The following is a 26,990-nucleotide window of genomic DNA, read 5'->3' as shown; positions in this document are numbered from 1 at the left end:
TAACAAATTTTCTTTTCTAAATTCTCAAAACCTACCAGCTTTCTGTGCCACGTCATTATCAAGCAATGTTTCCACTGTCTGTCATGATGTAAATAAAAGTGAAAACTTGTCACAGCCAAAGAAATGGTGAGCAAATTAATCAAGCCCTGGGGTCAGCCAAAGAAAACATTCCTTGCCTTTTCTAGTGCAAGTTTCTAAAAAGGTGCTCTTTTTCCCCACCTCTCCTCTAAGAACAGGGAATGGGCAGAACTCAGTCCTGCAGCAATGATCAAACCTCTCGTTCACTGAGTTCTGGAATTTCCCCTGGTGCTTGAGGATTATAATTCCACTGAATGGTACTTGAACTGTGGTAATCAATATGAGCAGAAGGATAAAGCCATCACTTTCAAAGAAAGCTTTGTGATCGGCATTGAGAAGACATCAAAAGAAATACACAGCGCCATTACATATGTAAAACAAGATGAGCAAACGGATGTGTTCCTGCTCCTTCTCCTTGGTAAATACTGTTCCAAAGCTGAATTCCACTGGTGAAAACATGCTAATTTCACAGCCAGACTAAAATGTAGATATCTTCAGAAGAGAAAAAGGTCTGACTTAAGATAAGCAGACACCGTTGTTCTATCTTAGTTGCTGGAGGTCTGTAAGAAGGAGCTGTTTGCATAAGCCGCACCTTCAGAATAATGAAAGTCAAGGGCAAAAGTCCATATGTCTTCCACAGACCAACTGAGAAGGGAGTCAGAAATGACAGTCCAGGAACTGTGACATCTAATGCTTTAAGAACTGCTGGAACGTTTGTAAATGCTCTTCTTGTGCCAAGTTGGCTGTGACACCAAAAAGCCTGCAGGGTGGCACCTCCCCCGCAGGGCCTAGTGTCATAGGTCTCCACAGCCAGCCTTGGAGTAGGAAAGAATCACAAGGGATAAACTGGTAGAAACAGCTCTACAAGGAATGTTGCTGTCTGCACACTGCAATGAAAGACCACACTCTCTAACTGCAATACCAAGACCCCAGAGTTTTCCCAACACCATCTCAGATTGTTCAGAAAAATGCGTATGTGTTCACGTTCTGCCCATATTAGAGCTTTTCACTGATCCTCACCACACATTTTCTCCCACATTTCCATATATGCTGGGTTTTTCCATATGCAAACACAAACCTATATATGAGGAACTTTAAAGTGTTTGTGCAACATTTTTTTGCTCTCCTGTACACGTATCCTCCTCAGTGTGTAGCTCTTGGATTATAAACATCATTCGAGATAGCAAGGACCTGAGCCACGGAATTCTCTTTATGAAAAAAAACATAGACTTATTCTTCCCATAAGTCTATACTAAAACAAATACTGGATAAATTTAAATAATTCTAATTATTCATGAGCTTAAAAAATACAACTGGATATTAGATTTTGACTTACTGTAGTATAGTAAATATAGATACACCCCATATGACCCTTCTCGTTGAAACTAAAATGCTGGTTTTGGCCAGGTGTGGTGGCTCACGCCTGTAATCCGAGCACTTTGGGAGGCTGAGGTGGGTGGATCACCTGACGTCAGGAGTTCGAGACCAGCCTGGCCAATATGGTGAAACCCTGTCTCTACTAAAAATACAAAAATTAGCTGGGCATGGTGACGCTCACCTGTAATCCCAGTTACTCTGAGGCTGAGGCAGGAGGATCGCTAGAACCTGGGAGGCGGAAGTTGCAGAGGTTGCAGTGAGCCAAGATCGTGCCCCTGCACTCCAGCCTGGCTGATTCCGTCTCAAAAAAAAAAAAAAAAATGCTGGATTTTTAAAATGTACTTTTAACCACATCACTGAGCTTTCACATAAGTAAAGAACTTTAAGGGCCCCATAGCAAGACAAAGTCAGTATAAAATAGATCAAATGATAGTAAGTGCTCTGGAGAGACATAACACAGGAAGGGAGATAGGACGGGCCAGGGAGATCAAGGTTTATAATCTGAAACAGCATGGTCAAGAAAAAAAAGATTTCAAAATATCTGTAAAATTAGACTATAACTGTGTTAATATCAAACCTGGAATAAAATTTTAAAAAAAAATTTGACCATGTTCTATGATGATAATGCAGTTAATTTAGAAATGAGAAACAAAAAGATAATTTAAATTACTGTATATATTTGGAAATTTTAAAACTTTTTTTTGTGTGTGGAGAAAAGGTCTTACTCTTATCTCCCAGGCTGGAGTGCAGTGGCGCAATCATGGCTCACTGCAGCTTCAACTGCCTGGGCTCGAGCAATCCTCCCACCTTACCACCCTCCTGAGTAGCTGAGGCTACAGGCACCTCCCATCATGGCCATCTAATTTTTTAAATTTTTTTTTTTTTGAGATGGAGTTTCACTCATCGCCCAGGCTAGAATGCAGTGGCGCGATCTCGGCTCACGGCAACCTCCTCCTCCTGGGTTCAAGCAGTTCTCCTGCCTCAGCCTCCTGAGTAGCTGGGATTACAGGCATGCACCACCACACCCGGCTAATTTTTGTATTATTAGTGGAGACGGGGTTTACCATGTCGGCCAGGTTGGTCTTGAACTCCTGACCTCAGGTGATCCACCCACCTCATCCTCCCAAAGTGCTGAGAATATAGGCGTGTGCCACTGCGCCAGGCCAATTTTTAAATTTTTTATAGAGACAGTGTCTCACTATATTGCCCAGGCTGGTTTTAAATTCCTGGACTCAAGCAATTGACCCGTCTCAGCCTCCCAAAGTGTTGGGATTACAGGAATAAGCCACCACTCCTGGCCTAAAACATATTTTTAAACAGGTCATGAGTCACAGAAATAACAATCATGGAAATTAGAAAATACACAGAGCTGAAAGATAAAAACACTAGATATAAAAATTTATGCCTGGCTGGGTGCAGTGGTTCATGCCTGTAATCCTAGCACTTTGGGAGGCAGAGGCAGGCAGATCACTTGAGGTCAGGAGTTCAAGACCAGCCTGGCTAACATGGTGAAACCCTGTCTCTACTGAAAATACTAAAATTGGTGGGTATGGTGGTGGGTGCCTGTAATCCTAGCTACTCCAGAGGTTGAGGTACGAGAATCGCTTGAACCTAGGAGGCGGAGGTTGCAGTAAGCTGAGAATGTGCCACTGCACTCCAGCCTGGGCAACAGAGCAAGACTTTGTCTCAAAAAAAAAAAAAAAAAAAAAAAAAAAAAAAAAATATATATATATATATATATATATATATATGCCTACAATCCCTTTGTGAGGCTGAGCTGGGCAGATTACTTGAGCTCAGGAGTTCAAGACCAGCCTTGGTAACATAATGAATCCCTGTCTCTATTAAAAAAAAAAAATTACAGAATGCAGGTAAAGCAGTACTTAGAGGAAATTTTATAACCTTTTATTTTTATATCAGAAAAGAAAAATAATAACTGAGAAAATAAATAAAAAACTTTAAAAATAATAACTGAGAAAATAAATACAAACTTTAAAAAGGTTCAGCAAATAAAGACCCATGAAAAAAGTAAAAGGGCCAGGCTTGGCAGTCTGCGCCTGCACTCCCAGTTACTCAGGAGGCTGAAGTGAGAGCATTACTTGAGCCCAGGAGTTCCAGGCTATAGTGCACAATGATTACACCTGTGAAAAGCACTGCACTCCAGTCTGGGCAACAAAGCGAGACCCTTTCTCTTTAAAAAAAAAAAAAAAAAAAAAAAAGACCGCGCGAGAGAGAGAGAAATGAAGAAAAAGGAAGAGTATAATAGAAAGGATAAACTAATGAAACAGAAAATACAATACGGTAAATCAATAAAGCAAAAACCTAGTTCTTTGAAAAGGCTAATAAACATACTTCTGGCAAGTCAATCAATGAAAAAAAAGAGAAGATATACACAGACATTTGTTATTAATAGAAAAGAGGCCTAACTGAAAATAATGCAGAGATTAAGACGATAAAAGGATGCTGTAAACAATTTTATGTCAGTTAATCAGAAAATTTGAACACAATGAGATTTTTTTCTCCTTGATGAAAATGTGAGACCCAGATGACTTTGCAGATGAGTTCTACTAAACATTTAAGAGTCAGATAATTCCAATCTAACATGAACTCCTGCAGAAAACAGAAAAAGAGGAAACAACCTCCAACTAATTTCAAACACTATTACTTTCAGTTCATAATGTAATTATATTAAAAGGAAAAAATAAAATAGTCTTATGTATCTGTTTAGAAAATGTAAATACCAGGCTGGGCACAGTGGCTCACACCTGTAATCCTAGCACTTTGGGAGTCCAAGGCAGGCAAATTGCTTGAGCTCAGGAGTTCGAGACAAGCCTGAGCAACATGGTGAAACCCCGTCTCTACCAAAAATACAAAAAATTAGCCAGGTGTGGTGGTGCATGCTTGTGGTCCCAGCGACCTACTCAGGAGGCTGAGGTGGGAGGATTGCTTGAGCCCAGGAGGCAGAGGTTGCAGTGAACCAAGATCACACCACTGCACTCTAGCCTGGGCAACACAGTGAGACCCCATCCCAGAAAAATAAAAGGCAATACCATATATTTACACACACACCCCTCATGCATCAAAGAAGAAATTATTATGAAAATTAAAACATTTTTAGAACTTAATTCTTTACATATCAAAATTAGTGAGATGCAGCAAAGGTAGTACTTTAAGGAGAATTATCATGAATATTTATTAGGGAAGAAAAGATGCCTTTCTTAGGGATAATGCTTACATTAGAAGAAATAGTCATATTAGAAAGAATGATTATATTAGAAAAGGAATTGTATTCCATTTCACGCTGATGTTAAAAAGAGGAAAAGGTGTTTATGTTAGAAATGTTACATTTTAAAAGATGCTTACATTCTAAATACTTATATTAGTAATAGCGTTTATATTATAGAAAATAATTGTATTACCTTAAATGCTTATATTAGAAAATAAGGATAAAAAAAGAATGAGCTATGTGTTCAACTTAAGAAAATAGGTAAAGAACAATAAATTCAATGAAAATGAAAACGATGATAGTAAAGATAAGAGCAGAAATTCACAAAACAGAGAAGAAAAACCAACAGAAACAGATAAACTAGCCAGGTGCAGAGGTTCACACCTATAACCCCAGCACTTTAGGAAGCTGAGGCAAGTGGATCATTTGAGGTCATGAGTTCAAGACCAGCCTGTTCAACATGGCGAAACCCCATCTCTACTAATTATACAAAAATTAGCCAGGGGCCAGGCGTGGTGGTGCATACCTGTAATCCCAGCTACTTGGGAGGCTGAGGCACCAAAATCCCTTGAACTGGGAGGTGGCGGTTGCAATGAGCCACTGAACTCCAGCCTGGATGACAGAGTAAGACCTAGTCTCAAAAAAGACAAACTACTTTAAGATTCAGCAAGAAAAGGCAAAAATAAATATTTTTAAATAATATATTTTAAATTCAATACAGATCAGCCTATGTTTTTAAAATAAGAGAATACTATCATCAGTATTATTTCAATACATTTTAAATCTTATACAGAATGAATACATTTCTAGAAAAATATAATTTATCGGCCGGGCGCAGTGGCTCACGCCTGTAATCCCAGCACTTTGGGAGGTCGAGGCGGGCAGATCACCTGAGATCGGGAGTTCCAGACCAGCCCGGCCAACATGGCAAAACCCCGTCTCTACTAAAAACACAAAAATTAGCTGGGCATGGTGGCGGGCACCTGTAATCCCAGCTACTTGGGAGGTTGAGGCAGGAGAATCGCTTGAACCCGGGAGGCGGAGGTTCTAGTGAGCAGATTGCACCATTGCACTCCAGCCTGGCAACAAGAGCGAAACTCCATCTCAAAAAAAGAAACGTATAATTTATCAAAACTGACATGAGAAGAAATACACAGCACAAATAATCCTATAACTAATAAAGAAAACGATTAACTACTGATTAGCAGTTTAAAAATTCTTCATACAAGGAAACTAATTAGACTCAGATAAACAGTTCTACTGAACTCTCAATGAAAGAAATATTTCAAAGTTTCAAACTCTTCCACAAAATAGCCTCACTCACGCTGTGAGGCTACTATAACTTAGATTCGTGGTCAGGCTTGGTGGCTGTATGCCTGTAATCCCAGCACTTTGAAAGGCCGAGGCAGGAGGATTGTTTGAGCCCAGGAATTCTCTGAGTCCAGGAATTCAAGACCAGCCTGGGCAGCAAAGTGAAGCCCCATCTCCCCACCCTCCCCTCCAAAAAAACATAGACAGGGACATTATTAAAAAGGAAAATCATAGGTCTGTTTTTTTCCCAAGAATTTAAAGACAAAAATACTAGATATTAGCAAACTGAATCCAACGGTGTATACAGACAGACAGACACACACACACACAAACACACACACACACCACACAAAATACAACGAAGATAGCCTTAACGCAAAGAAGGTTAAATATTAGGAAATCTATAAATATTACTCATCACATTAACAGAGTAAAGAAGAAAAAACATAATATCAACAGATTCAAAAAGAAAAAGAAGGTAACATTCAACCACCTATTAATGATTAAAACTTCAAGTAAGCAAACAATACAAAAGATTTGCACTTTACCTATTAAAGAATATCTATAATAAACTGAAAACAACCATCATTCTTCAAGGGAGGAGGGGCCTGAAAGCATTCCTTTCTCAATGGAAAACAAGAATGCCAAGGTTGGCACTTTCACTAATTTTGTACTGGAAATTCTGCCTAGGGCAAAAATACAAGAAAAATAAATCCATAGGGCTTATAAATGAGAAAATAAAATCATCTTTATTTATAAATAATGAGTGTTTTTTACCAAAAAAGGGAAAAAATTCTTTGAAATAACAGACTAGCAAAGTGGCTATGTAAAAGTAAATTGCGGCCAGGCACAGTGGCTCATGCCTGTAATCCCAGCACTTTGGGAGGCCAAGGCGGGAGGATCACTTGATGTCAGGAGTTTGAGATCAGCCTGGCCAACATGGTGAAACCCTGTCTTTACTAAAAATACAAAAAAAGTTGCCAGGTATGGTGGTGCACGCCTGTAATACCAGCTACTTTGGAGGCTGAGGCAGGAGAATTGCTTAAACATGGGAGGCGGAGGTTGCAGTGAGCCGAGATCATGCCACTGCACTCCAGCCTGGGTGACAGAGCAAGACTTCGTCTCAAAAAAAAAAAGTAAATTGCAGACCAGGTGCGGTGGCTCACATCTGTATTCCCAGCACTTTGGGAGGCCAAGGTGGGTGGATCATCTGAGGTCGGGCATTCGAGACCAGCCTGGCCAACATGAAGAAATCCCATCTCTACTAAAAATACAAAATTAGCTGGGCGTGGTGGAGCATGCCTGTAATCTTAGCTACTTGGGAGGCTGAGGAAAGAGAATCGCTTGAACCCAGGAGGCGGAGGTTGCAGTAAGCCGAGATCACGCCAGTGCACCTCCAGCCTGGGTAAGCGAAACTCCGTTTCAAAAAAAAAAAAAAGTAAATTGCATTTCTGCATAATAGAAACTAGAAAACAATCTTGAAAGAGATCTCATGAACATTAGTCATAAAAATAGCATCCTGATATAAATCTAAACAAAAACATCAAAAATATAAAACTTTACACAAAGATATTTTAAAACAACTAAATAAATGGAGGAATACTTATATTCACAGGTAGGAAGAACTAATATATAGATGCCAATTCTTCCCTAATTGATTTATAATTTCACACAATTCCAATCAAAATGCCAATATGTTTTCAATGGAAGGCAAACTAATTCTAAAATTTACTTGGAAGAGAAAGGAGCAAGATCAGAAGATACTTCTGAAAAAGAAGAAAGAAGGAAGATTTAGCTTACCAGACATAAAGACTTATTACAAAGCTATAGTAGTTAAGATAGTGTGATTGGTATTAGTGCAAGAATAAATTAACCAACGGAACACAATAGTGTCCAAAAATAGAGTTTTGCATATGTGAAACTTTCATCAAAACAGAAGCAGCTAGCATATCATTTCTTCAAAAAGACTACTAGCATATGGAACCCAAAAAAGGTCATTTATATGAAAAGAACTTTAACAAAATTCCTAGCTCACACAAAATAAAAAACTTCAGATGAATTAAAAACATACGCCGAAAGCAAAATTTTACAACATTTAGAAGATAACACAGACAGTTATCTTCCTGACTTTAGAGTGGGGAAGGATTATTTAAATACCAAATATAAATAATTGATACATGTGAACAGATTAAAAATGAACAACTTCTATTTATTAAGAGGATCTTTTTATTTATTTATTTATTTATTTAGAGACGGAGTTTCGCTCTTGTTGCCCAGGCTGGAGTGCAATGGTGCGATCTTGGCTCACCCCCACCTCCTGGGTTGAGATGATTCTCCTGCCTTAGCCTCCCAAGTAGCTGGGATTACCAGTGCCCGCCACCATGCCCAGCTAATTTTTATATTTTTAGTAGAGATGGCGTTTCACCATGTTGGCCAGGCTGATCTCAAACTCCTGACCTCAGGTGATCCACCTGCCTCAGCTTCCCAAAGTGCTGGGATTACAGGCATGAGCCACCAAGCCCAGCCTAGAGGATCTTTTTGAAAGTGAAAACACAAGCTACAGACTGGGAGCAGATATTTGCAACAGATATAACTGGCAAGAGACTAACATCACGAACATACTAAAACAAAACAAAACTCACAAATCAATAAGATATACACACCTACTATGTACCCACAAAAATTAAAAATAAAAAGGAAGAGAAAATCATTCTGGCTGGGCATGGTGGCTCACGCCTGTAATCCCAGCACTTTGGAAGGCCAAGGTGGGCAATCACTTGAGCCCAGGAGTTCAAGACCAGCCTGGGCAACATGGTGAAACCCCATCTCTACTAAAAAATACAAAAATCAGCCGGATGTGGTGGTGCACGCCTGTAGTCCCTACTTGGGAAGCTGAGGCACGAGAATTGCCTGAACTTGGGAGGTGGAGGTTGCAGTGAGCCGCAGAGATGGTGCCACTGCACCCTAGCCTGGCTGATAGAGTGAGACTCTCCCTCAAAAAAAAAAAAAAAAAAAAACAAAACCACTTTTCATGTTGACTGCTGCTTGTTCACCAAAATCTGTTCTTTCATGCTGTGACCATCAAGTTATAATTAGAAACAGGGCCATCCAGAGAGACTATATTTCCCAGCTTCCCTTGCAGCAAGATGTGGCCATGTAACTAAGTTCCCACTGGTTAAATAAGTGGAAATTATGTGTACTACTAAGGGCTGAGTTTGAAAACCGTAGACATGTGCTCCTTAAGGCTGATTTTCCTTCCTAAAAGCCGAAACACTGAAATACTTACAATCTGGTTTCAAAGGTAGACAAGTTCATTTATCTAGGTAATGGCAGAACCACAAGACGGAAGGGATCTTAATAATGGGGCAAAGATGTCCTGGTGGCCTGGATTGGACATCTCCAGTCTGTTACCCGAGAAAGAAAAAAATCTCTCTATTTTAAAGTCACTTTTGGGGGGTTCTCTTTATTATAACAGCTTAGCCTCTTCCTTAACTAATACATTTTCAATGCTAAGTGTTTTTCAGGCTGTGGAACTCTCCTACCCTGCTAATAAGAGAAAGGCTTGACATTACGTGGTAAAGATGAACATGCACATTCCCAGTGACCCAGCAAGTACACCTAGAGAAACTCTTCTTGTATGTGTACACCAGGAGACACCTACAGCATTTTATACACTATTACTATTCATGATATAATATTATAATTATATATAATTATATTTATAATTATAATATTATAATTATAAATAATTATATATAATTATATATAAAAAATTATAAATTTTTTTATACATTATAAATAATTCAAATGTCATATAGAATGAATCAATAGCTTGTAGTATTTTTTATGCACTAGAATATTATGCACCAGAGAAAGCACACAGTGTGGCAGTGAAATTATAGTTGCATACATTAATGTAGATTAATCTTAACATAATAATATTGAGTATAAAATTGAAGTCATAAGAATACATATTATTAATTTCTTATTAGGGAAAATTTCAAGCATATGCAAAAATAAAGAGAATAATATAATTAACCTCGTGCACCCACTGATTATCAATTCATTTTGTATTTTATCTGTATCCCTACCTATTTCTTCCCTCCCCAAGATTATTTTCAAGAAAATCCCAGATGTCCTTATTTCATCCATTATTACTCAGCATGTATCTTTAAAAGATAAGGATTTGTTATACATGCCAAAACACTACTATTCCAATTTTTAAAATTTACACCAATTCATCAATATTATTAAAAATTCAGAAAGTGTTCAAATGGCCCTATATTCTTGATATATGAATGCATCCTAATCAAAACTATAAAGAAAGCTACAAAATGACAGTAAAGCTTTATAGAAAACAAAGGAATGATTAATATTAAGAGTGGCAGTGGGAATGAAGGGAGATTTGCTAGGAAAGGGACATTCCATGGGGGTTTCTAAGGCACTGGTAATGTTTCTTTCTTAACCTGGGTGGCTAGCACTGAAGTGTTCAAAGCTATTATTCTTTAAACTGTAAATAATCATTTTCTGTACCTGTTTGTATGTATATTTCACAAAGCAAGCAAGCTCGCTCTCCCAAACACACATGCCAACTAAGCACAAAGCAAGGAAAAACCAAAGTATATAAATGAGTTGTAAACAAATGAGAAATTTGGTTGTCCCACGGACAAATCTGATTATCAGAGGTTCAATCCAGAGGCTAAGCTTTGCTTGGATTTACCTTGCCCACTCCTGTACTCAAGGAGGGTGGAGCTGAAAGTCAGATTCCTACATTTAGCCTGAAAATTTACCAAAGGCCAGGTATACTGTGGCCCAAAGACACAGAAAGTCCTAACTATACTAAATAGGAAAGTTAAGCAGAAATTCCTCCTCCCGTGCATTATAGCTTGTTTTGCACATACACAACTCAGTGTATCCCTCAGGATGTCCATGCAAAGCAATGGTGACTGGCTCACTGTAGGTGCTCAAAACTGTTAGCTCTGGTTATGATTATCTTTAATTATTATTTCACCTTCCATTTTACAGTCTTTCTTCAATTATTATAAAACAATTAACCATATCATAAAATGTTCTTCAAAAATCAGTGGTAAAGACTGCATAACGTTGCATGTCTAAAGTTAGTTAACAATTTACCAGTGGAATTTAGTTAACCATTCCCCACTGTTGGACATTTAGAATGTTTCCAGCTGTGTGACTTTCTAAAGAAATTATAAACCATTTGAATTCAACTTAAAATTTTGTGGTAATAGGCCGGGCGCGGTGGCTCACACCTGTAATCCCAGCACTTTGGGAGGCCGAGGTGGGTGGATCACCTGATGTCAGGAGTTCGAGACCAGCCTGGCCAACATGGTGAAACCCCGTCTCTTCTAAAAATACAAAAAATTAGCTGGGCATGGTGGCGGGCGCCTGTACTCCCAGCTACTCATGAGTCTGAGGCAGGAGAATTGCTTGAACCTGGGAAACGGAGGTTGCAGTGAGCCGAGATCTTGCCATTGCACTCCAGCCTGGGCAACAAGAGTGAAACTCCATCTCAAAAAAAAAAAAAAATTTTGCGGTAATACTTGTTTGGACATCCTAGATAATTCTGAATGATCACCATGCTTATTTGCAATATAAAGGAATTATTATTCCAAATTATTCCTCTTCTCATGTAATAAATGTTTAATGAGGCCCTGTACTAAAGTGTGTGGGAGATGCACAGACAATGATTTCTAATATCAAAGTGCTTTCTACTGAAACAGAAGCAAATTAGCAGTCATAAGTGGAATTTTCATTCCTACATTGATTTTAAAAGAAAATACTTTTCTCAAGACTATGAGATTAAGTCAGTGACTTTATTTGATGTCATAAGAATCTTTTTCACCCACAGGTAAGTCAAATCCACTGACTGAACTATAGTTTTCATTTTCCATACAGCATCACTGAACAGAGGTAGAGACAATTTAAAACAAAAGTTATTCTTAAATACGTGGCAGCCCAGGGCCAGGAATGTGCTTTTAGGCTGTGTTACTTGCCACTTCGATGAAAAATAATGACAAAATATAAAATCCACCTTATAATGAGCTGCGAATCTGTATGCATTGTCTATTCTATTTCCCTTTTAAATTCCACCATGAAACTCACTCCATTCTAAAAGCACATGGCACTCTCTTAGGACAATTCAAGATTAGTCCACTTTGGAATTCATTCTGGTAAAAAGACTAGTGATTACGTATTTGAATTTCAAAAAACCTATCTAAATCAGAATGCAACAAGATACAGCAGATAGAACAACAGGCTGGGTGAGGTGGCTCATGCCTGTAATCCCAGCACTTCGGGAGGCCCAAGGCTCAAGCAGGTGGATCACTTGAGTTTGGGAGTTTGAAACCAGCCTGGGCAACATGGCCAAAACCTGTCTCTACAAAAAATACAAAAATCAGGCATGATGGCAGGCGCCTATAGTCCCAGCTACAAGGGAGGCTGAGGTGGCAGGATCACCTGAGCCTGGGGAGGTTGAGGCTGCAGTGAGCTGAGCCGAGACTGGGCCACTGTGCTCCAGCCTGAGCAACAGAGCGAGACCCTGTCTCAAAAATAAATAAATAAATACAGTAGATAGAAAGAAAACCAGCATTAAACAGATAACAATAACTAACATTTGTTGACTATTATGTGCCAAGCCTGTGATAAATGTTTTCCTCACTGCAATCTCACAAAGACAACAAGGAGGCCAGGTGCAGTGGTTCATACCTGTAATCCCAGCACTTGGGGAAGCTGAGGCGGGTGGATTGCTTGAGGTCAGGAGTTCGAGACCAGCCTGGCCAACATAGTAAAACTCTGTCTCTACTAAAAATACAAAAAAATTAGCTGGGCATGGTGGTGCATGCCTGTAATCCTAGGTACTTGGGAGGCTGAGGTGGGAGGATCACTTGAACCTGAGAGTCCCGCTACTGCACTCCAGCCTGGGTGACAGAGCAAGACTCTGTCTAAAAAAAAAAAAAAGAAAGAAAAGAAGACAAGGTAAGTACTACTATTATCCCTATTTTACAGATGAAGAAATTGACTCTTAGAGATCACACAACTAAACAGTGACAAGGCTAGTCTGCTAACACCAAAGTTCCTGGTTTTTTTATTATTTATTTATTTTTTAAAAATTAGAGATGGTGTCTCGCCATGTTGACCAGGCTGGTCTCGAACTCCTGGTCTCAAATGATCCTTCCATCTCTGCCTCCCAAAGTGCTGAGATTACAGGTATGAGCGACTGTGCTTGGCTCAGAGTTCCTGGTTTTAAACACCATGTTCTGTTTCTTCCCAGTCTAACACATCAACAGGGGAGAGTAGATAATGCTGTCAATAAATTAGAAAGTAGTTCTGAGCTGACAAAAATACCTTTACATAACTGTCTCTAAGCCAAACTTCTTTTTTTCTGAGATGGAGTCTCGCTCTGTGGCCCAGGCTGGAGTGCAGTGGCACAATCTCAGTTCACTGCAACCTCCACCTTCTGGGTTCAAGTGATTCTCGTGCCTCAGCCTCCAGAGTAGCTGGGATTATAGATGCATGCCACCACACCCGGCTAATTTTTGTGTTTTTAGTAGAGACAAGATTTCACCATGTTGCCCAGGCTGGTCTCAAACCCCTAGGCTCAAGCAATCCACCCGCCTCGACCTCCCAAAGTGCTAGGATTGATTACAGGCATGAGCTACCATGTCCATCCTCTAATCCAAATTTCTGCCTTCAAACTGCTAAAGCATAAATAGACTAATTAGACAAACAATTTATTCTCTTTTCTTTATTTTGATAGTTGTTTGAATTGAAGTGAAAATAGGTAGCATGAATAAAATTTTTTAAGCTGTCTCTCCTTGGCCGGGCACAGTGGCTCATGCCAATTATCCCAGCACTTTGGGAGGCTGAGGCAGGAGCTCCGGAGTTTGAGACCAGTCTGGGCAACATGGCAAAACTCCATCTTTACAAAAAAAAAAAATAGCCAGGTATGGTGGTGTGTACCTATATTCCCAGCTACTTGGGGTGCTGAGGCAGAAGAATCACTTGAGCCCAGGAGGTCAAGGCTGCAGTGAGCCTTGTCCACTCACTGCACTGCAGCCTGGGTGACAAAACAAGACCCTGTCTTGAAGGAAAAAAAAAATTGGCCAATTTACAAAGACTCTAAAACCTAGAACAGACTTGAAGTTGTCTGGCTCCTAAACTGGTCAACATAGCACAGGAGTAAACAAACCAATCTAGATTGTCAGAGCTGAGATTTACTACCCTGTATTATAATCCAGCCCTCATGTGTTTCAGAAGGTCATGCTTTGCTCAAAATTTTCTCCAAAACTATCCTTAATATATTCTGAAGTTCATGAAACTAATCGGGTTTTCAGGGCACTGTAAAGGCCTTGTTGCAGTAGCGCAATTAGCTTCACCAAAACATCAGGCAAATCACATTTGCACATATTAACCATGTTGTTTTTCTAGACCTTAAAGGCCACCATGTGAAGCTGCTGCCTGGGTATTGTGGTCTCTTATAATGGTCCTGGTGAAAAAAACAACTTGGTTAGAGTTAATCAATGTAACTAACTCCTGTTCACAGACGACGGTTTCTCTTAGGTCCAACAATGACTCCTTCAATGAATGTAAAGTCTCAATAGGTAACTGTTCTATCCCCTATTTAGATATCTACTTTGTGAGGAATCTACAAGTGAATTATCGCTACTGAAAAGAAGATAACCTGGGTTCTGGTCCCAGGTACGTCACTGTTAATTGTGAAACTCTGTCATTAAGCCTCCCTGCAACATGTAATGAGTGGGTTGGAGAAAAAATGTTAAAAGTCCCTCCCAGCTATGAAGTTTTAATTCATAACTTAAATTGCTGTCACTTCCTATTCTATGTTAGAAGAAAGAAAGTAAGATGCAGACACAGGTTCCATATTACTATGGCATGATGCAGGGCCATACCAAATCAAATTGACATTTTCTCATGTTCCGTCTGCTACTAAAATGTATTTGTATGTCAGGCTGCAGAGTGGTCAAAGAACAACAGATTTTCTTGGCACTCCCTGTACATATTGCATGTAGATAAATATGGTGCTATCTCTAGGAAAATACTACAAATAATAACTGTCAATTCTTAGCAACTAGCAACATGCATTATTAAAAACAAACACAGCCTCTCATCTATAAGTTCCACTTCATAAAACATGTCTTTTTGAGTCTTTTTTGTTCCCATATGTGTAGCTCCACAATATTTTTGCTGCAGAATACAAGAATTACATAGATCACTAAAGTTCACAGATAATCTCAAAACCTTCTGCTAGCCAATTATTCAATCCCTTCCACTGCTACGCTATTTGCCAGAGATGCTAACAAATAGCATAGTCAACTGGTTTGGGTTTCATACACTTTTCCAGACATGCTTGCTTTCTAATGGCCTATTCAAACAAGAGATTTATTTCTCTTACTTCTAAGTCTTTGAGAATTTGACCAAGAGGCATGAAATGTTCAATTCATTCTTTAAAACTGTTGCCTGGGGTCCTGTTTTGTCCCCCATTTAAACCTATCCATTGTTTAACCACTTGTATCATTCCTGATTCTTCTCTGTCTTACAATTCTGTGCTACACTTCTCTGCATGTGGTTTTGATTACTGTTTTTTCTGTATTCTTTACTGTATAATATTTTCATTCTCCAAGAACTCAATTTATACAGTGTCCATGAACTTATGAAAAAAAGTGAAAGCAAAAGTGATTCTCCACAAAACAGAGCAGCCAACTGAAAACGTTAAAAGCTTGAAAATTTTATGAGGCAATTAATATGAACTGATATGACATCTTCAATTAGATTCAAAGACACTTAGGATTACAAAAATTAGTCAGGCATGGTGGTGCACGCTTGTATTTCCAGCTACTCGGGAGGCTGAGGCACAAGAATCACTTGAACCCGGAAGGCAGAGGCTTCAGAGAGCAGAGATCGTGTCACTGCACTCCAGCTTGGGTGACAGAGTGAGACTCTGTCTCAAAAAGAAAAAAAAAAAAAAGACACTTAAGATGAAGAGAATTCCAACTCCTTATCTAATAGATAAGAAAACCGCTAGCAAGATTAATAAAGAAAAAAAGAGAGAAGAATCAAATAGATGCAATAAAAAATGATAAAGGGGATATCACCACCGATCCCACAGAAATACAAACTACCATCAGAGAATATTACAAACACCTCTACGCAAATAAACTAGAAAATCTACAAGAAATGGATAAATTCCTCAACACATACACCCTCCCAAGACTAAACCAGGAAGAAGTTGAATCTCTGAATAGACCAATAACAGGAGCTGAAATTGTGGCAATAATCAATAGCTTACCAACCAAAAAAAGTCCAGGACCAGATGGGTTCACAGCCGAATTCTACCAGAGGTACAAGGAGGAGCTAGTACCATTCCTTCTGAAACTATTCCAATCAATAGAAAAAGAGGGAATCCTCCCTAACTCATTTTATGAGGCCAGCATCATCCTGATACCAAAGGCTGGCAGAGACACAACAAAAAAGGAGAATTTTAGACCAATATCCTTGATGAACATTGATGCAAAAATCCTCAATAAAATACTGGCAAACAGAATCCAGCAGCACATCAAAAAGCTTATCCACCATGATCAAGTGGGCTTCATCCCTGGGATGCAAGGCTGGTTCAATATACGCAAATCAATAAATGTAATCCAGCATATAAACAGAACCAAAGACAAAAACCACATGATTATCTCAATAGATGCAGAAAAGGCCTTTGACAAAATTCAACAACCCTTCATGCTAAAAACTCTCAATCAATTAGGTATTGATGGGACGTATCTCAAAATAGTAAGAGCTATTTATGACAAACCCACAGCCAATATCATACTGAATGGGCAAAAACTGGAAGCATTCCCTTTGAAAACTGGCACAAGACAGGATGCCCTCTCTCACCACTTCTATTCAACATAGTGTTGGAAGTTCTGGCCAGGGCAATTAGGCAGGAGAAGGAAATCAAGGGTATTCAATTAGGAAAAGAGGAAGTCAAATTGTCCCTGTTTGCAGATGACATGATAGTATATCTAGAAAACCCCATTGTCTCAGCCCAAAATCTCCTTAAGCTGATAAGCAACTTCAGCAAAGTCTCAGGATACAAAATCAATGTACAAAAATCACAAGCATTCTTATACATCAATAACAGACAAACAGAGAGCCAAATCATGAGTGAACTCCCATTCACAATTGCTTCAAAGAGAATAAAATACCTAGGAATCCAACTTACAAGGGATGTGAAGGACCTCTTCAAGGAGAACTACAAACCACTGCTCAAGGAAATAAAAGAGGATACAAACAAATGGAAGAACATTCCATGCTCATGGGTAGGAAGAATCAATATCATGAAAATGGCCATACTGCCCAAGGTAATTTACAGATTCAATGCCATCCCCATCAAGTTACCAATGACTTTCTTCACAGAACTGGAAAAAACTACTTTAAAGTTCATATGGAACCAAAAAAGAGCCCGCATCACCAAGTCAATCCTAAGCTAAAAGAACAAAGCTGGAGGCATCACACTACCTGACTTCAAACTATACTACAAGGCTACAGTAACCAAAACAGCATGGTACTGGTACCAAAACAGAGATATAGATCAATGGAACAGAACAGAGCCGTCAGAAATAATGCCACATATCTACAACTATCTGATCTTTGACAAACCTGACAAAAACAAGAAATGGGGAAAGGATTCCCTATTTCATAAATGGTGCTGGGAAAACTGGCTAGCCATATGTAGAAAGCTGAAACTGGATCCCTTCCTTACACCTTATACAAAAATCAATTCAAGATGGATTAAAGACTTAAATGTTAGACCTAAAACCATAAAAACCCTAGAAGAAAACCTAGGCAATACCATTCAGGACATAGGCATGGGCAAGGACTTCATGTCTAAAACACCAAAAGCAATGGCAACAAAAGCCAAAATTGACAAATGGGATCTAATTAAACTAAAGAGCTTCTGCACAGCAAAGGAAACTACCATCAGAGTGAACAGGCAACCTACAAAATGGGAGAAAATTTTCGCAACCTACTCATCTGACAAAGGGCTAATATCCAGAATCTACAATGAACTCCAACAAATTTACAAGAAAAAAACAAACAACCCCATCAAAAAGTGGGCGAAGGACATGAACAGACACTTCTCAAAAGAAGACATTTATGCAGCCAAAAAACACATGAAAAATGCTCACCATCACTGGCCATCAGAGAAATGCAAATCAAAACCACAATGAGATACCATCTCACACCAGTTAGAATGGCAATCATTAAAAAGTCAGGAAACAACAGGTGCTGGAGAGGATGTGGAGAAATAGGAACACTTTTACACTGTTGGTGGGACTGTAAACTAGTTCAACCCTTGTGGAAGTCAGTGTGGCGATTCCTCAGGGATCTAGAACTAGAAATTCCATTTGACCCAGCCATCCCATTACTGGGTATATACCCAAAGGACTATAAATCATGCTGCTATAAAGACACATGCACACGTATGTTTATTGCAGCATTATTCACAATAGCAAAGACTTGGAACCAACCCAAATGTCCAACAATGATAGACTGGATTAAGAAAATGTGGCACATATACACCATGGAATACTATGCAGCCATAAAAAATGATGAGTTTATGTCCTTTGTAGGGACATGGATGAAATTGGAAATCATCATTCTCAGTAAACTATCGCAAGAACAAAAAACCAAACACCGCATATTCTCACTCATAGGTGGGAATTGAACAATGAGAACACATGGACACAGAAAGGGGAACATCACACTTCGGGGACTGTTGTGGGGTGGGGGGAGGGGGGAGGGATAGCATTGGGAGATATACCTAATGCTAGATGACGAGTTGGTGGGTGCAGCGCACCAGCATGGCACATGTATACATATGTAACTTACCTGCACGTTGTGCACAGGTACCATAGAGTCTAAAGTATAATAATAATAATAATAAAGGAAAAAAAAAAAGGCAGAACCCAATAATAAATGAGCTAAGAAATAAGCAAGTAGTTACAGAGAAAGACCTAAAAAAAAAAAAAAAAAAGGAAACCGAAACCCAGAGAGAGGCTAAGTGACTTGCGCAAAATGAGACACACAACTAGATACATCTATGATCTTATACATAAAATTACAAATTATCACCAGGAATGGTTCTTTTCACAGTAAAGAATAGCCCCATGAAGTCTGTTCCCAAAACCTGTGCAGGCAGCCACAATGGCAAAATTCCATATCTGGGCCGGGTGCAGTGGCTCATGCCTGTAAGCCTAGCACTTTGGGAGGCAGAGGCAGGTGGATCACCCGAGGTCAGGAGTTCGAGACCAGCCTGGCCAACATGTCGAAACCCCATCTCTACTAAAAATACAAAAATTAGCTGGGCGTGGTGGTGCGTGCATATAATTCCAACTACTCCGGAGGCTGAGGCAGGAGAATCACTTGAACTCAGGAGGCAGAGGTTGCACTGAGCCAAGATCACGCCACTGCACTCTGGCCAGGGCGGCAGACCAATACTCCATATATATATATAATAAAAATTCAAAAATAAAAAAATTCCATATCTGAAGTCATTCCTTTAGGTCAAAACATTATCTCAAAAATTCTGAGATAAATAAAGTTGTTATTAGGGAAAATGGGAGAGAGTAAGAGGGGAAAATATTCTAGAGTGTTAGGTTCTAAGTTAGAAGGTAAAAAAAAAATACATATAATCAAAATGACTCTTGAAATCACCCACACATCTAAGTCACCTATAGAGTCCAATATGTATGTTTATTCACTGTGTTTTTCTTGAGACAGAGTCTCACTCTGTCAGCCAGGCTGGAGTGCAGTAGCGCAATTTCAGCTCACTGCAACTTCTGCCTCCCAGGTTCAAGCAATTCTCCTGACTCAGCCTCCAGGGTAGCTGGGACTACAGGCATGCACCACCATGTCCAGCTAATTTTTGTATTTTTAGTAGGGACAGGGTTTCACCATGTTGGCCAGGCTGGTCTCGACCTCAAGTGATCCGCCCACCTCGGTCTCCCAAAGTGCTGGGATTACAGGCATGAGCCACCGTGCCTGGCCTAGACTTATGTCTTAATGAGTCCCACACAGTCAGGTTTTCCTTCAGCAATAGAACAGAATGTTTTTTTTAATAATCAGATAAAGTTGCTGACTGTAATTTAAAAAGTAGGTTGTTCCAAATACATATACCTTTATTTATTTATTTATTTATTAGACAGAGTCTCACTCTGTCACCCAGACTGGAGTGCAGTGATGTGATCTCGGCTCACTGTAACCTCTGCCTCCCGGGTTCAAGTGGAACCACAGGCACACTGGGACCACAGGTGTGTGCCACCACACCTAGCTAATTTTTGTATTTTTTGGTAAAGATGTGGTTTCTCTACCAAAATGTTGGCCAGGATGGTCTTGAACTCCTGACCGCAAGTTATCCGCCTGCCTCAGCCTCCCGAAATGCCGAGATTACAGGCATGCACCACTATACCTGATCCCAAAACACATACCTTTAAATAACAGACTAGCACTCTGCGAGGGTACAGAAAAACCAGAGTCTTGTCTCCCATGCTGTCCTTACTAAGGGGCCTACTCTCCCTGCATTGGACAGCTGGCCTCATGTACTATTTATCTGTTATTTTTCTCCCGCTCTCTTCTTGATTTGCCTAGAAGTACCAGGTGAATTTGTGCCATTTAATTCGTATATGATCTGACTGCATGATATTGCCTTATTCCCATGTTTGTGTATGGATGTAGTGATCTAGGTTAGATACTGGATGTGTAGGTTATTGCAGGAGGAGGTAAAGCCTGGACACAGGGCAGGGCAGGTGCAGTGAAGAGTCCTAAAGCAGCCTAGGGACTCGTGGGTGTGTGGAAGGGAGAAGTGTTAAAGGAAATAGGGAGAAGGTCTCTCTGTGGGATAGACTTAGTTCCAAATGTGATTTTCACCATGTTCATGATTTTTCTTCCATTTGAATTTGATAGACACATTGCAACACATCCCATTTCGCTGATTTTCAAATAAGGACTTCATCACTGGCAAGTGACCTTACAGCAAAGATAAAGAAATCAACATTTGGAAGTGCATTTGCCAATTAGTGCTCTAGGCGGCAGAAAAACCAGACCGCCACCCCTTGAAGACCTGCCACAAAGAGCCATGTGGAAAAACTGCACAGGGAAATGGTGGTTGTGCACAAGAGTACTGCCTTGGAATGAAAGGTTTTAGGCTATGCTGGACTCACTGAAAAAAGAAAGGTTAGTCTCATTAGAAAGTGTACCTGGCTCTAAGAAAATAATTACTTATCTGCTAACACAACTTCCATAGCAATGAAACAAGTTCCTGTAAGTATAAATTATCATAATTCCAAGCAGACAAAAATCTGTGTCTCCTGAACATATTATAGGGGTCAGCCTATAGATAACTCCATTATAGGGGTCAGCCTAAAGATAACCTAAGTTATCTTGAATATTGTGTCTGCCGTGTCCACAATGAGTTGGTCTGCATTCACACTGGATGATACAGGATTTCTCCACCCGGTCCTCTCACAGGACTCCAGGCATTTTTACAACTTGACCACACAAAAGAACACTCAGGCTGCTCCTCCCTTGCTCAAGGGAAGTACAGTAATGCCTCTCTCCGTAGCCCTTTCATAAGACTGTGCATAGACAAACACAGGTGTGTACATAGCAATCTTTATGAACTTTGCATTGAATGTGTCAAAGAACAGTGGCGATCCCAACATTCCATCCATTGTCTCAATCAGGAAAGCTACTCCTGAGACCTCAGGAAAGAGGAGGAAAAAATTCAACTAACACATATGTTTACGAAACACTTCAGTAACAAAACAAAATGCTTGTATTGGAGAGAAAATATATATTTTTTTAACCACAAGGCATAGAAAGTAAAAATAATTAATCAGCCTTAATTAGGTTTCCTTCATTAGTTGACAGTGTAAATGGATTGAAACTACTACTCAAATATTCAAACCTTCATTTTACATGCAAGTGGCTTCCAGCAAATGATAAAGCAATATTCCCATGTGAGTGTGAAAGATGGCAATGAATTCTGGCCCATTATAAAGGAAGACTCAGATTCCACTAGTCACTGCTTCGTTTAACTGCCAGGCTTTTAGGGAGCTATTTAATAAAAGGGGTCTTGCCCTAATAAATTGTGAGCGGTGTAAATAGGTGAGCGCTGTAAATATCTGAAATAGCCTGCACTCAATGAGGCTGTAGACCGCTTGCTGTAAATATCTGAAATAGCCTGCACTCAATGAGGCTGTAGACCGCTTGGGGTTCACAGACTTTACAAAAATGATTCCGTAAAAAAATTACGTAGTGACAATCCTACCATTTAAAAAGAATAATGATGGTGACAATAATAGCTGGACAGGATCCCCCACTGCTGCCTGCTGCCCATATAAGTTGCCCAGCTGAAGATGGTTAAGTTAAAGCCAGTTCTCTCCCCATTAGAGATGCGGGCTGGCAGCTGGCAGGGGAAGTCACCCAGTTTCCAGCTCCCCGTGGGTTTGACGGGACTGGGATTGCAACTGGGAACTAACTGGCTTGTAGGAAGCCCAGGTGGCTCAGCCAGGGCTCGAGCTGTCCCCTCACCACTTTCCTCCCACGCAGACACCAAGTTAGAAACGCAACTCCACGAGCACAATGACAAGAAGGCACACAAAAGGAGCAAGGCAGCCGCTCCCATCCTTACCTTTGACTTGACTTTCATACTCGGCTATGATCTCTTTGTCCTTCTTGAATCGGCTCGGGGTGGACATTATCCAGCTGTTCCGGGTTTGCTTTCAATGGGCAAGTTTTGTTCAGTGGTCACAACCCGTTCTCCTTGGAGAGGCAGAGTTGTACTCCCACACGCAGGCAATCCAGAGGCAGCGCCGACCCGAGGGAAGGGAGGAGGGAGAGGAGAAGTAGGAGGAGGAGGGGAAAAGGAGCGAGTAGAGAGGACTAGATTAGCCCGGGCGCTGGCACCATACTCTCGAAATTGAGCTCCGTCGGTAATCCCAGGGGATCCCCGGGGTCGGGGCTGGAGAGGCCGGACGCGCAGGCAAACTCCAGCCAGCGAGTGGCGGGGGACGTCTCCCTGCCCACCTCGCCGGGAGCCCGGCCACTTCCTCTACGGCCGCTGGGCGGGCGCGGGGCTCGCGCCGGCGCTCCGCACCATTGTTCGAGACCCGCACCGGGCGCCCGGGACAGGGCCAGCGGCGGAGGGCAGGCGCTGGGAACTCGCCCAGCTCGGGCGCCACAACCCTCCCTTCCTGCCTCTAGCTGCCGGCTCCGGCGCTCAATGGTCCCGCCCGGGCTGGGGATGCTGCTGCCACGGCCGCCGCTCCTCTGCCCGCAGACACTGCCGCTACAGCTCGGCAGGCGAAAGGAATCGCAATCCTAACGCGAGTCCCCGCCGCTGCTGAGAGGGTGAAGGCGGCGACGCTCAGACGCGCCCTGGGCACAGCCCCGGCGGAGTTTAGGTCTCCAGAGCCGGCGCCGCGAGGGGCCTCTGCCTCCCTGTCCGCGATGCGCCGAGGCTGCCTTTCTCTGCGTCCCCCTTTCCGCTGCTGCCCCCAGGAGGCCGCTGGTGTCAGGCACACTCGCACACGCACGCGGGAGCCGCGCCCCCGGCGGCGGCAAAGTTGAGGGTGCGCACACGGCTCGCGCCTCGCGTGCGCCCGGCTAGCGATCTGCGGTCGGCGGCTCCTCGGGGCTCCGCCAGGCGGGGCCAGGCTCGCGGGAGCGGACCGCGCTTCGGCCTGTGCCTTTCTCGGTCCAGGCCCCCGCCCCTGCTCCGCTAGGAAACGCCTGGCTGGTCCGGGAAGATGGATGCCTCTTGTGGCCAACCGCAACACGGCCCCGCGCGCCGAGCCCAGGAGGCCGTGGGCGGCGCCCCCGGCGCTTCCCTCCGCGGAGGCCCCGCACCTCCCTCCGCCGAAGCCCAGCTCCACCGCTGGCCGAGGTCACAGCTCCGGCGGCAGGAAAACCCCTTCCTGATCTGAGGGACGGCCTTCTGGCTCTGGCGGGGGTTCTGGTGGGGCTTTTGCCAGAATCTAATGGGGAAGTCCAGAGTTGGATGTATCCATGACACAAAGGGATGTCACTCCGAGACGCTGGACCCCAATAGAAAAACTGAACACTGAATTGTGAATGACCTGGCTGTTAATCCAAAGAGCGCGAAGCTCTTCAATCGAGGCGGAGAAAAACACCCACCTTGAACACCATATCCTCTATTCCTACAGTAGCTAGGGAAGCTAGGATGGTGGGAAAGCGATGGTATGGGAACAGGTCACACTTAACGGCGTTGTTAGCTTATTTATTTACTAAACTCCAGATTTTATTCCAATTTTACCAATTTTTTCGACTAGCGTCATTTTTTCTGTTCCAAGATCTAACACAGGACACTACATTGCACTTAGTACTTTTACGGTTGTTTTTGTTTTTTGTTTTTGTTTTTTGGGGGGTTTTTTTGAGACGGGGTCTCACTCTCGCCCAGGCTGGAGTGCAGGGGCAGGAGCTCCGCTCACTGCAAGCTCCGCCTCCCGGGTTCAAGTGATTCTCCTGGCTCAGCCTGCAGAGTAGTTGTGACTACAGTCGCCTGCCACCATGCCTGGGTAATTTTTGTATTTTTAGTAGAAACAGGGTTTTGCCATGTTGGCCAGGCTGGTCTTGAACTCCTGACCTCAAGTGATCCACTCACCTCTGCCTCCCAAAGTGGTAGGATTACAGGTATGAGTCACGGCGCCCGGCCACGTTTTTAATAGATACCTTTTACAAGATCTATCGTGTCTAGTCTTTTTTTATTTTATTTGTTTGTTTGTTTTCATTTTAGTACAGACGGGGGTATCCCTATGTTGTCCAGGCTGGTCTCAAACTCTAGTCTCTTTTTGAACAATGTAACGAAGAATTTACCTTGCCATCTTTGCATGGTTCAGGTGTTATTTGTGTTAAGTACTTTAAATCCATCCTTGCCAGCCTTTTAAATTTTTTTTATTATTTTTACTTTTTTGTAGAGACGAGGCCTTGCTCTATTGCCCAGGCTGGTCTCAAACTCCTGGCCTCAAAAGATTCTGGCTGGGCATGGTGGCTCACACCTGTAATCCCAGCACTTTGGGAGGCTGAGGTGGGCAGATCACAAGGTCAAGAGTTCGAGACCAGCCTGGCCAACATGGTGAAACCCCATCTCTACTAAAAATATAAAAATTAGCCGGGCATGGTGGCATGTGCCTATAATCCCAGCTACTCCGGAGGCTGAGGCAGGAGAATCTCTTGAACCCAGGAGGTGGAGGTTGCAGTGAGCCAAGATTGCACCACTGCACTCCAGCCTGGGCAACAGAGGGAGACTCCTTCTCAAAAAAAAATCCTCCGACCTCACCCTCCCAAAGCACTGGGATTACAAGCATCAGCCACCACACCTGGTTTTGTTAGCCTTTTTGACTCACACCACTTGAGATATTTACTGACTCCTTTCAAATCAATTCTCAAATATTATGGGCCTGATTTATCAAAATGATGTGTCCAAAGGTGTGTCCCCTCAGGTGTTTTCCCCACAAGATCTAAAGAAAGTAGAGACTTTTAGACTTTGATCATTCTTTCATGTATCCAGTGATCGACTCTCCAGTTCTTAACTGTGTGCCAAACACCAAGCTAGGAACTAGGGATTCAAAGATTAAGACTGCCGGAAAGGATCATGCAGTCTGTTACTGTATAAATAAATAATTACAAGCAGTACAATAATGCTGTAAGAGAGAGAAATACTCCCAGTCTTGGGAGCACTGGGGATGGAAAAACAGACTGCATAAGAGGATTGGGTGTAAGAGTTTGCAGAGGAGTGGTTTTGAGCTGGATTTAAAGGATGAATAGTAAGTAGCTGGCAACTTTAGGGAGGAAAAGGGATGCATTCCAGGGAAAAGGAAGAGTGTTATACTCTAGAGGAATTGCGAATAGAGTGACAAGATATCTTCCACTAAGATACCAGATCTCTGATAGATGGTGAAAAATAATGTAAAAAATTGTAATATATGTATATGCATGTGTCAGCTGATAGTATGCGGGTATGTGGACATTGTTAATTGCACTGCTTTTTTAAAATCTAATTTTAGCAAGTTTTTTTACTTTATAGCAACAGAATATATGTAAAGAAAATATGCCAATTTTTTTTAAGTTTTTTTTTTTAGTCTTTTTTTAATTTTACCACACAGGCAGTTATACTATGGCACCCCTGGCTGCCCTAATTTCACATGGAGCTGTCTTATGTAAGAGTGTACGGTAAAGAGAAAGCAGAGGCTGGAAAGGAAGGTCCTCCTGTGCCATGCTAAGATCTTGGACACAGTTCTGCAGACAGCAGGGAGCCTTTTAAGTAGAGAAGTATCACGATCAGATTTGTGTTTTATAAAGATAACTGTTGGCAGTGTAGAAGGATGGGTTAGCCATACAGAAAGACAGACCAGGCAGGCAGCCCACTTAGGTGATAATCATAGTCACATCTAAATGGGATTCATATCCATGGTGCTGTTGGGATTTGTTTCATATTTGCACCTGGGAAGCACAAGTTGACAGCAGAGATTGCAACACCTAGAAATGAATTGTTACCTGAGTCTAGACCTAAACCAGTGTGTTGCAAACAAGCCCCAGAGACAGGGTGCCCAAAGGTGAATCCTAAATCTGCTGTTTCCTAAGGGATCTGGTAAAAATTACTATTCTTTCTAGGCCTTAGTTTGTAAAATGGGTTACAAATTTTCCTGATCTGTAAAATTGGTTAATGCCTAAGTCCTGGGGATGTTATAAGCACTTACTGAGATAAACCCTTAAAAGTACTTGTAGGCTATGGTATACACCCAGTGAGTATTAGTTATCTTTACAATTATTATCTCAGTTTTACTCTTTCTAATAGAAAGCTATCTAAAAATCAGAGATAGGCTGGGCGTGGTGGCTCATGCCTGTAATCTTTGGGAGGCTGAGATGGGAGGATTGCTTGAGCCCAGGA

General features: G+C 41.5%; 1 protein-coding gene across 2 annotated transcripts in view; it reads right to left on the bottom strand.

The window, feature by feature from the left end:
• The window catches only part of SRGAP1 (SLIT-ROBO Rho GTPase activating protein 1), a 321,514-nt gene extending 297,462 nt beyond the window's left edge, over positions 1 to 24,052 (bottom strand). The window contains exon 1 of one of the 2 annotated variants that reach the window (XM_054443638.2): positions 22,713 to 24,052. In XM_054443638.2, coding sequence (XP_054299613.1) covers positions 22,713 to 22,779 — 67 coding nt within the window. In that variant the 5' untranslated portion in view covers positions 22,780 to 24,052. The remainder of the gene's footprint in view (positions 1 to 22,712) is intronic. The other variant, XM_054443639.2, reaches the window with a different exon arrangement.
• Between the last annotated feature and the right edge of the window lie 2,938 nt (positions 24,053 to 26,990).

Source organism: Pongo pygmaeus, chromosome 10 (assembly GCF_028885625.2).
Source record: "Pongo pygmaeus isolate AG05252 chromosome 10, NHGRI_mPonPyg2-v2.0_pri, whole genome shotgun sequence".
NCBI lineage: Eukaryota > Metazoa > Chordata > Mammalia > Primates > Hominidae > Pongo > Pongo pygmaeus.
Note: the sequence above shows the minus strand (reverse complement) of the source record. Positions and strands in the feature narration are given on the sequence as shown.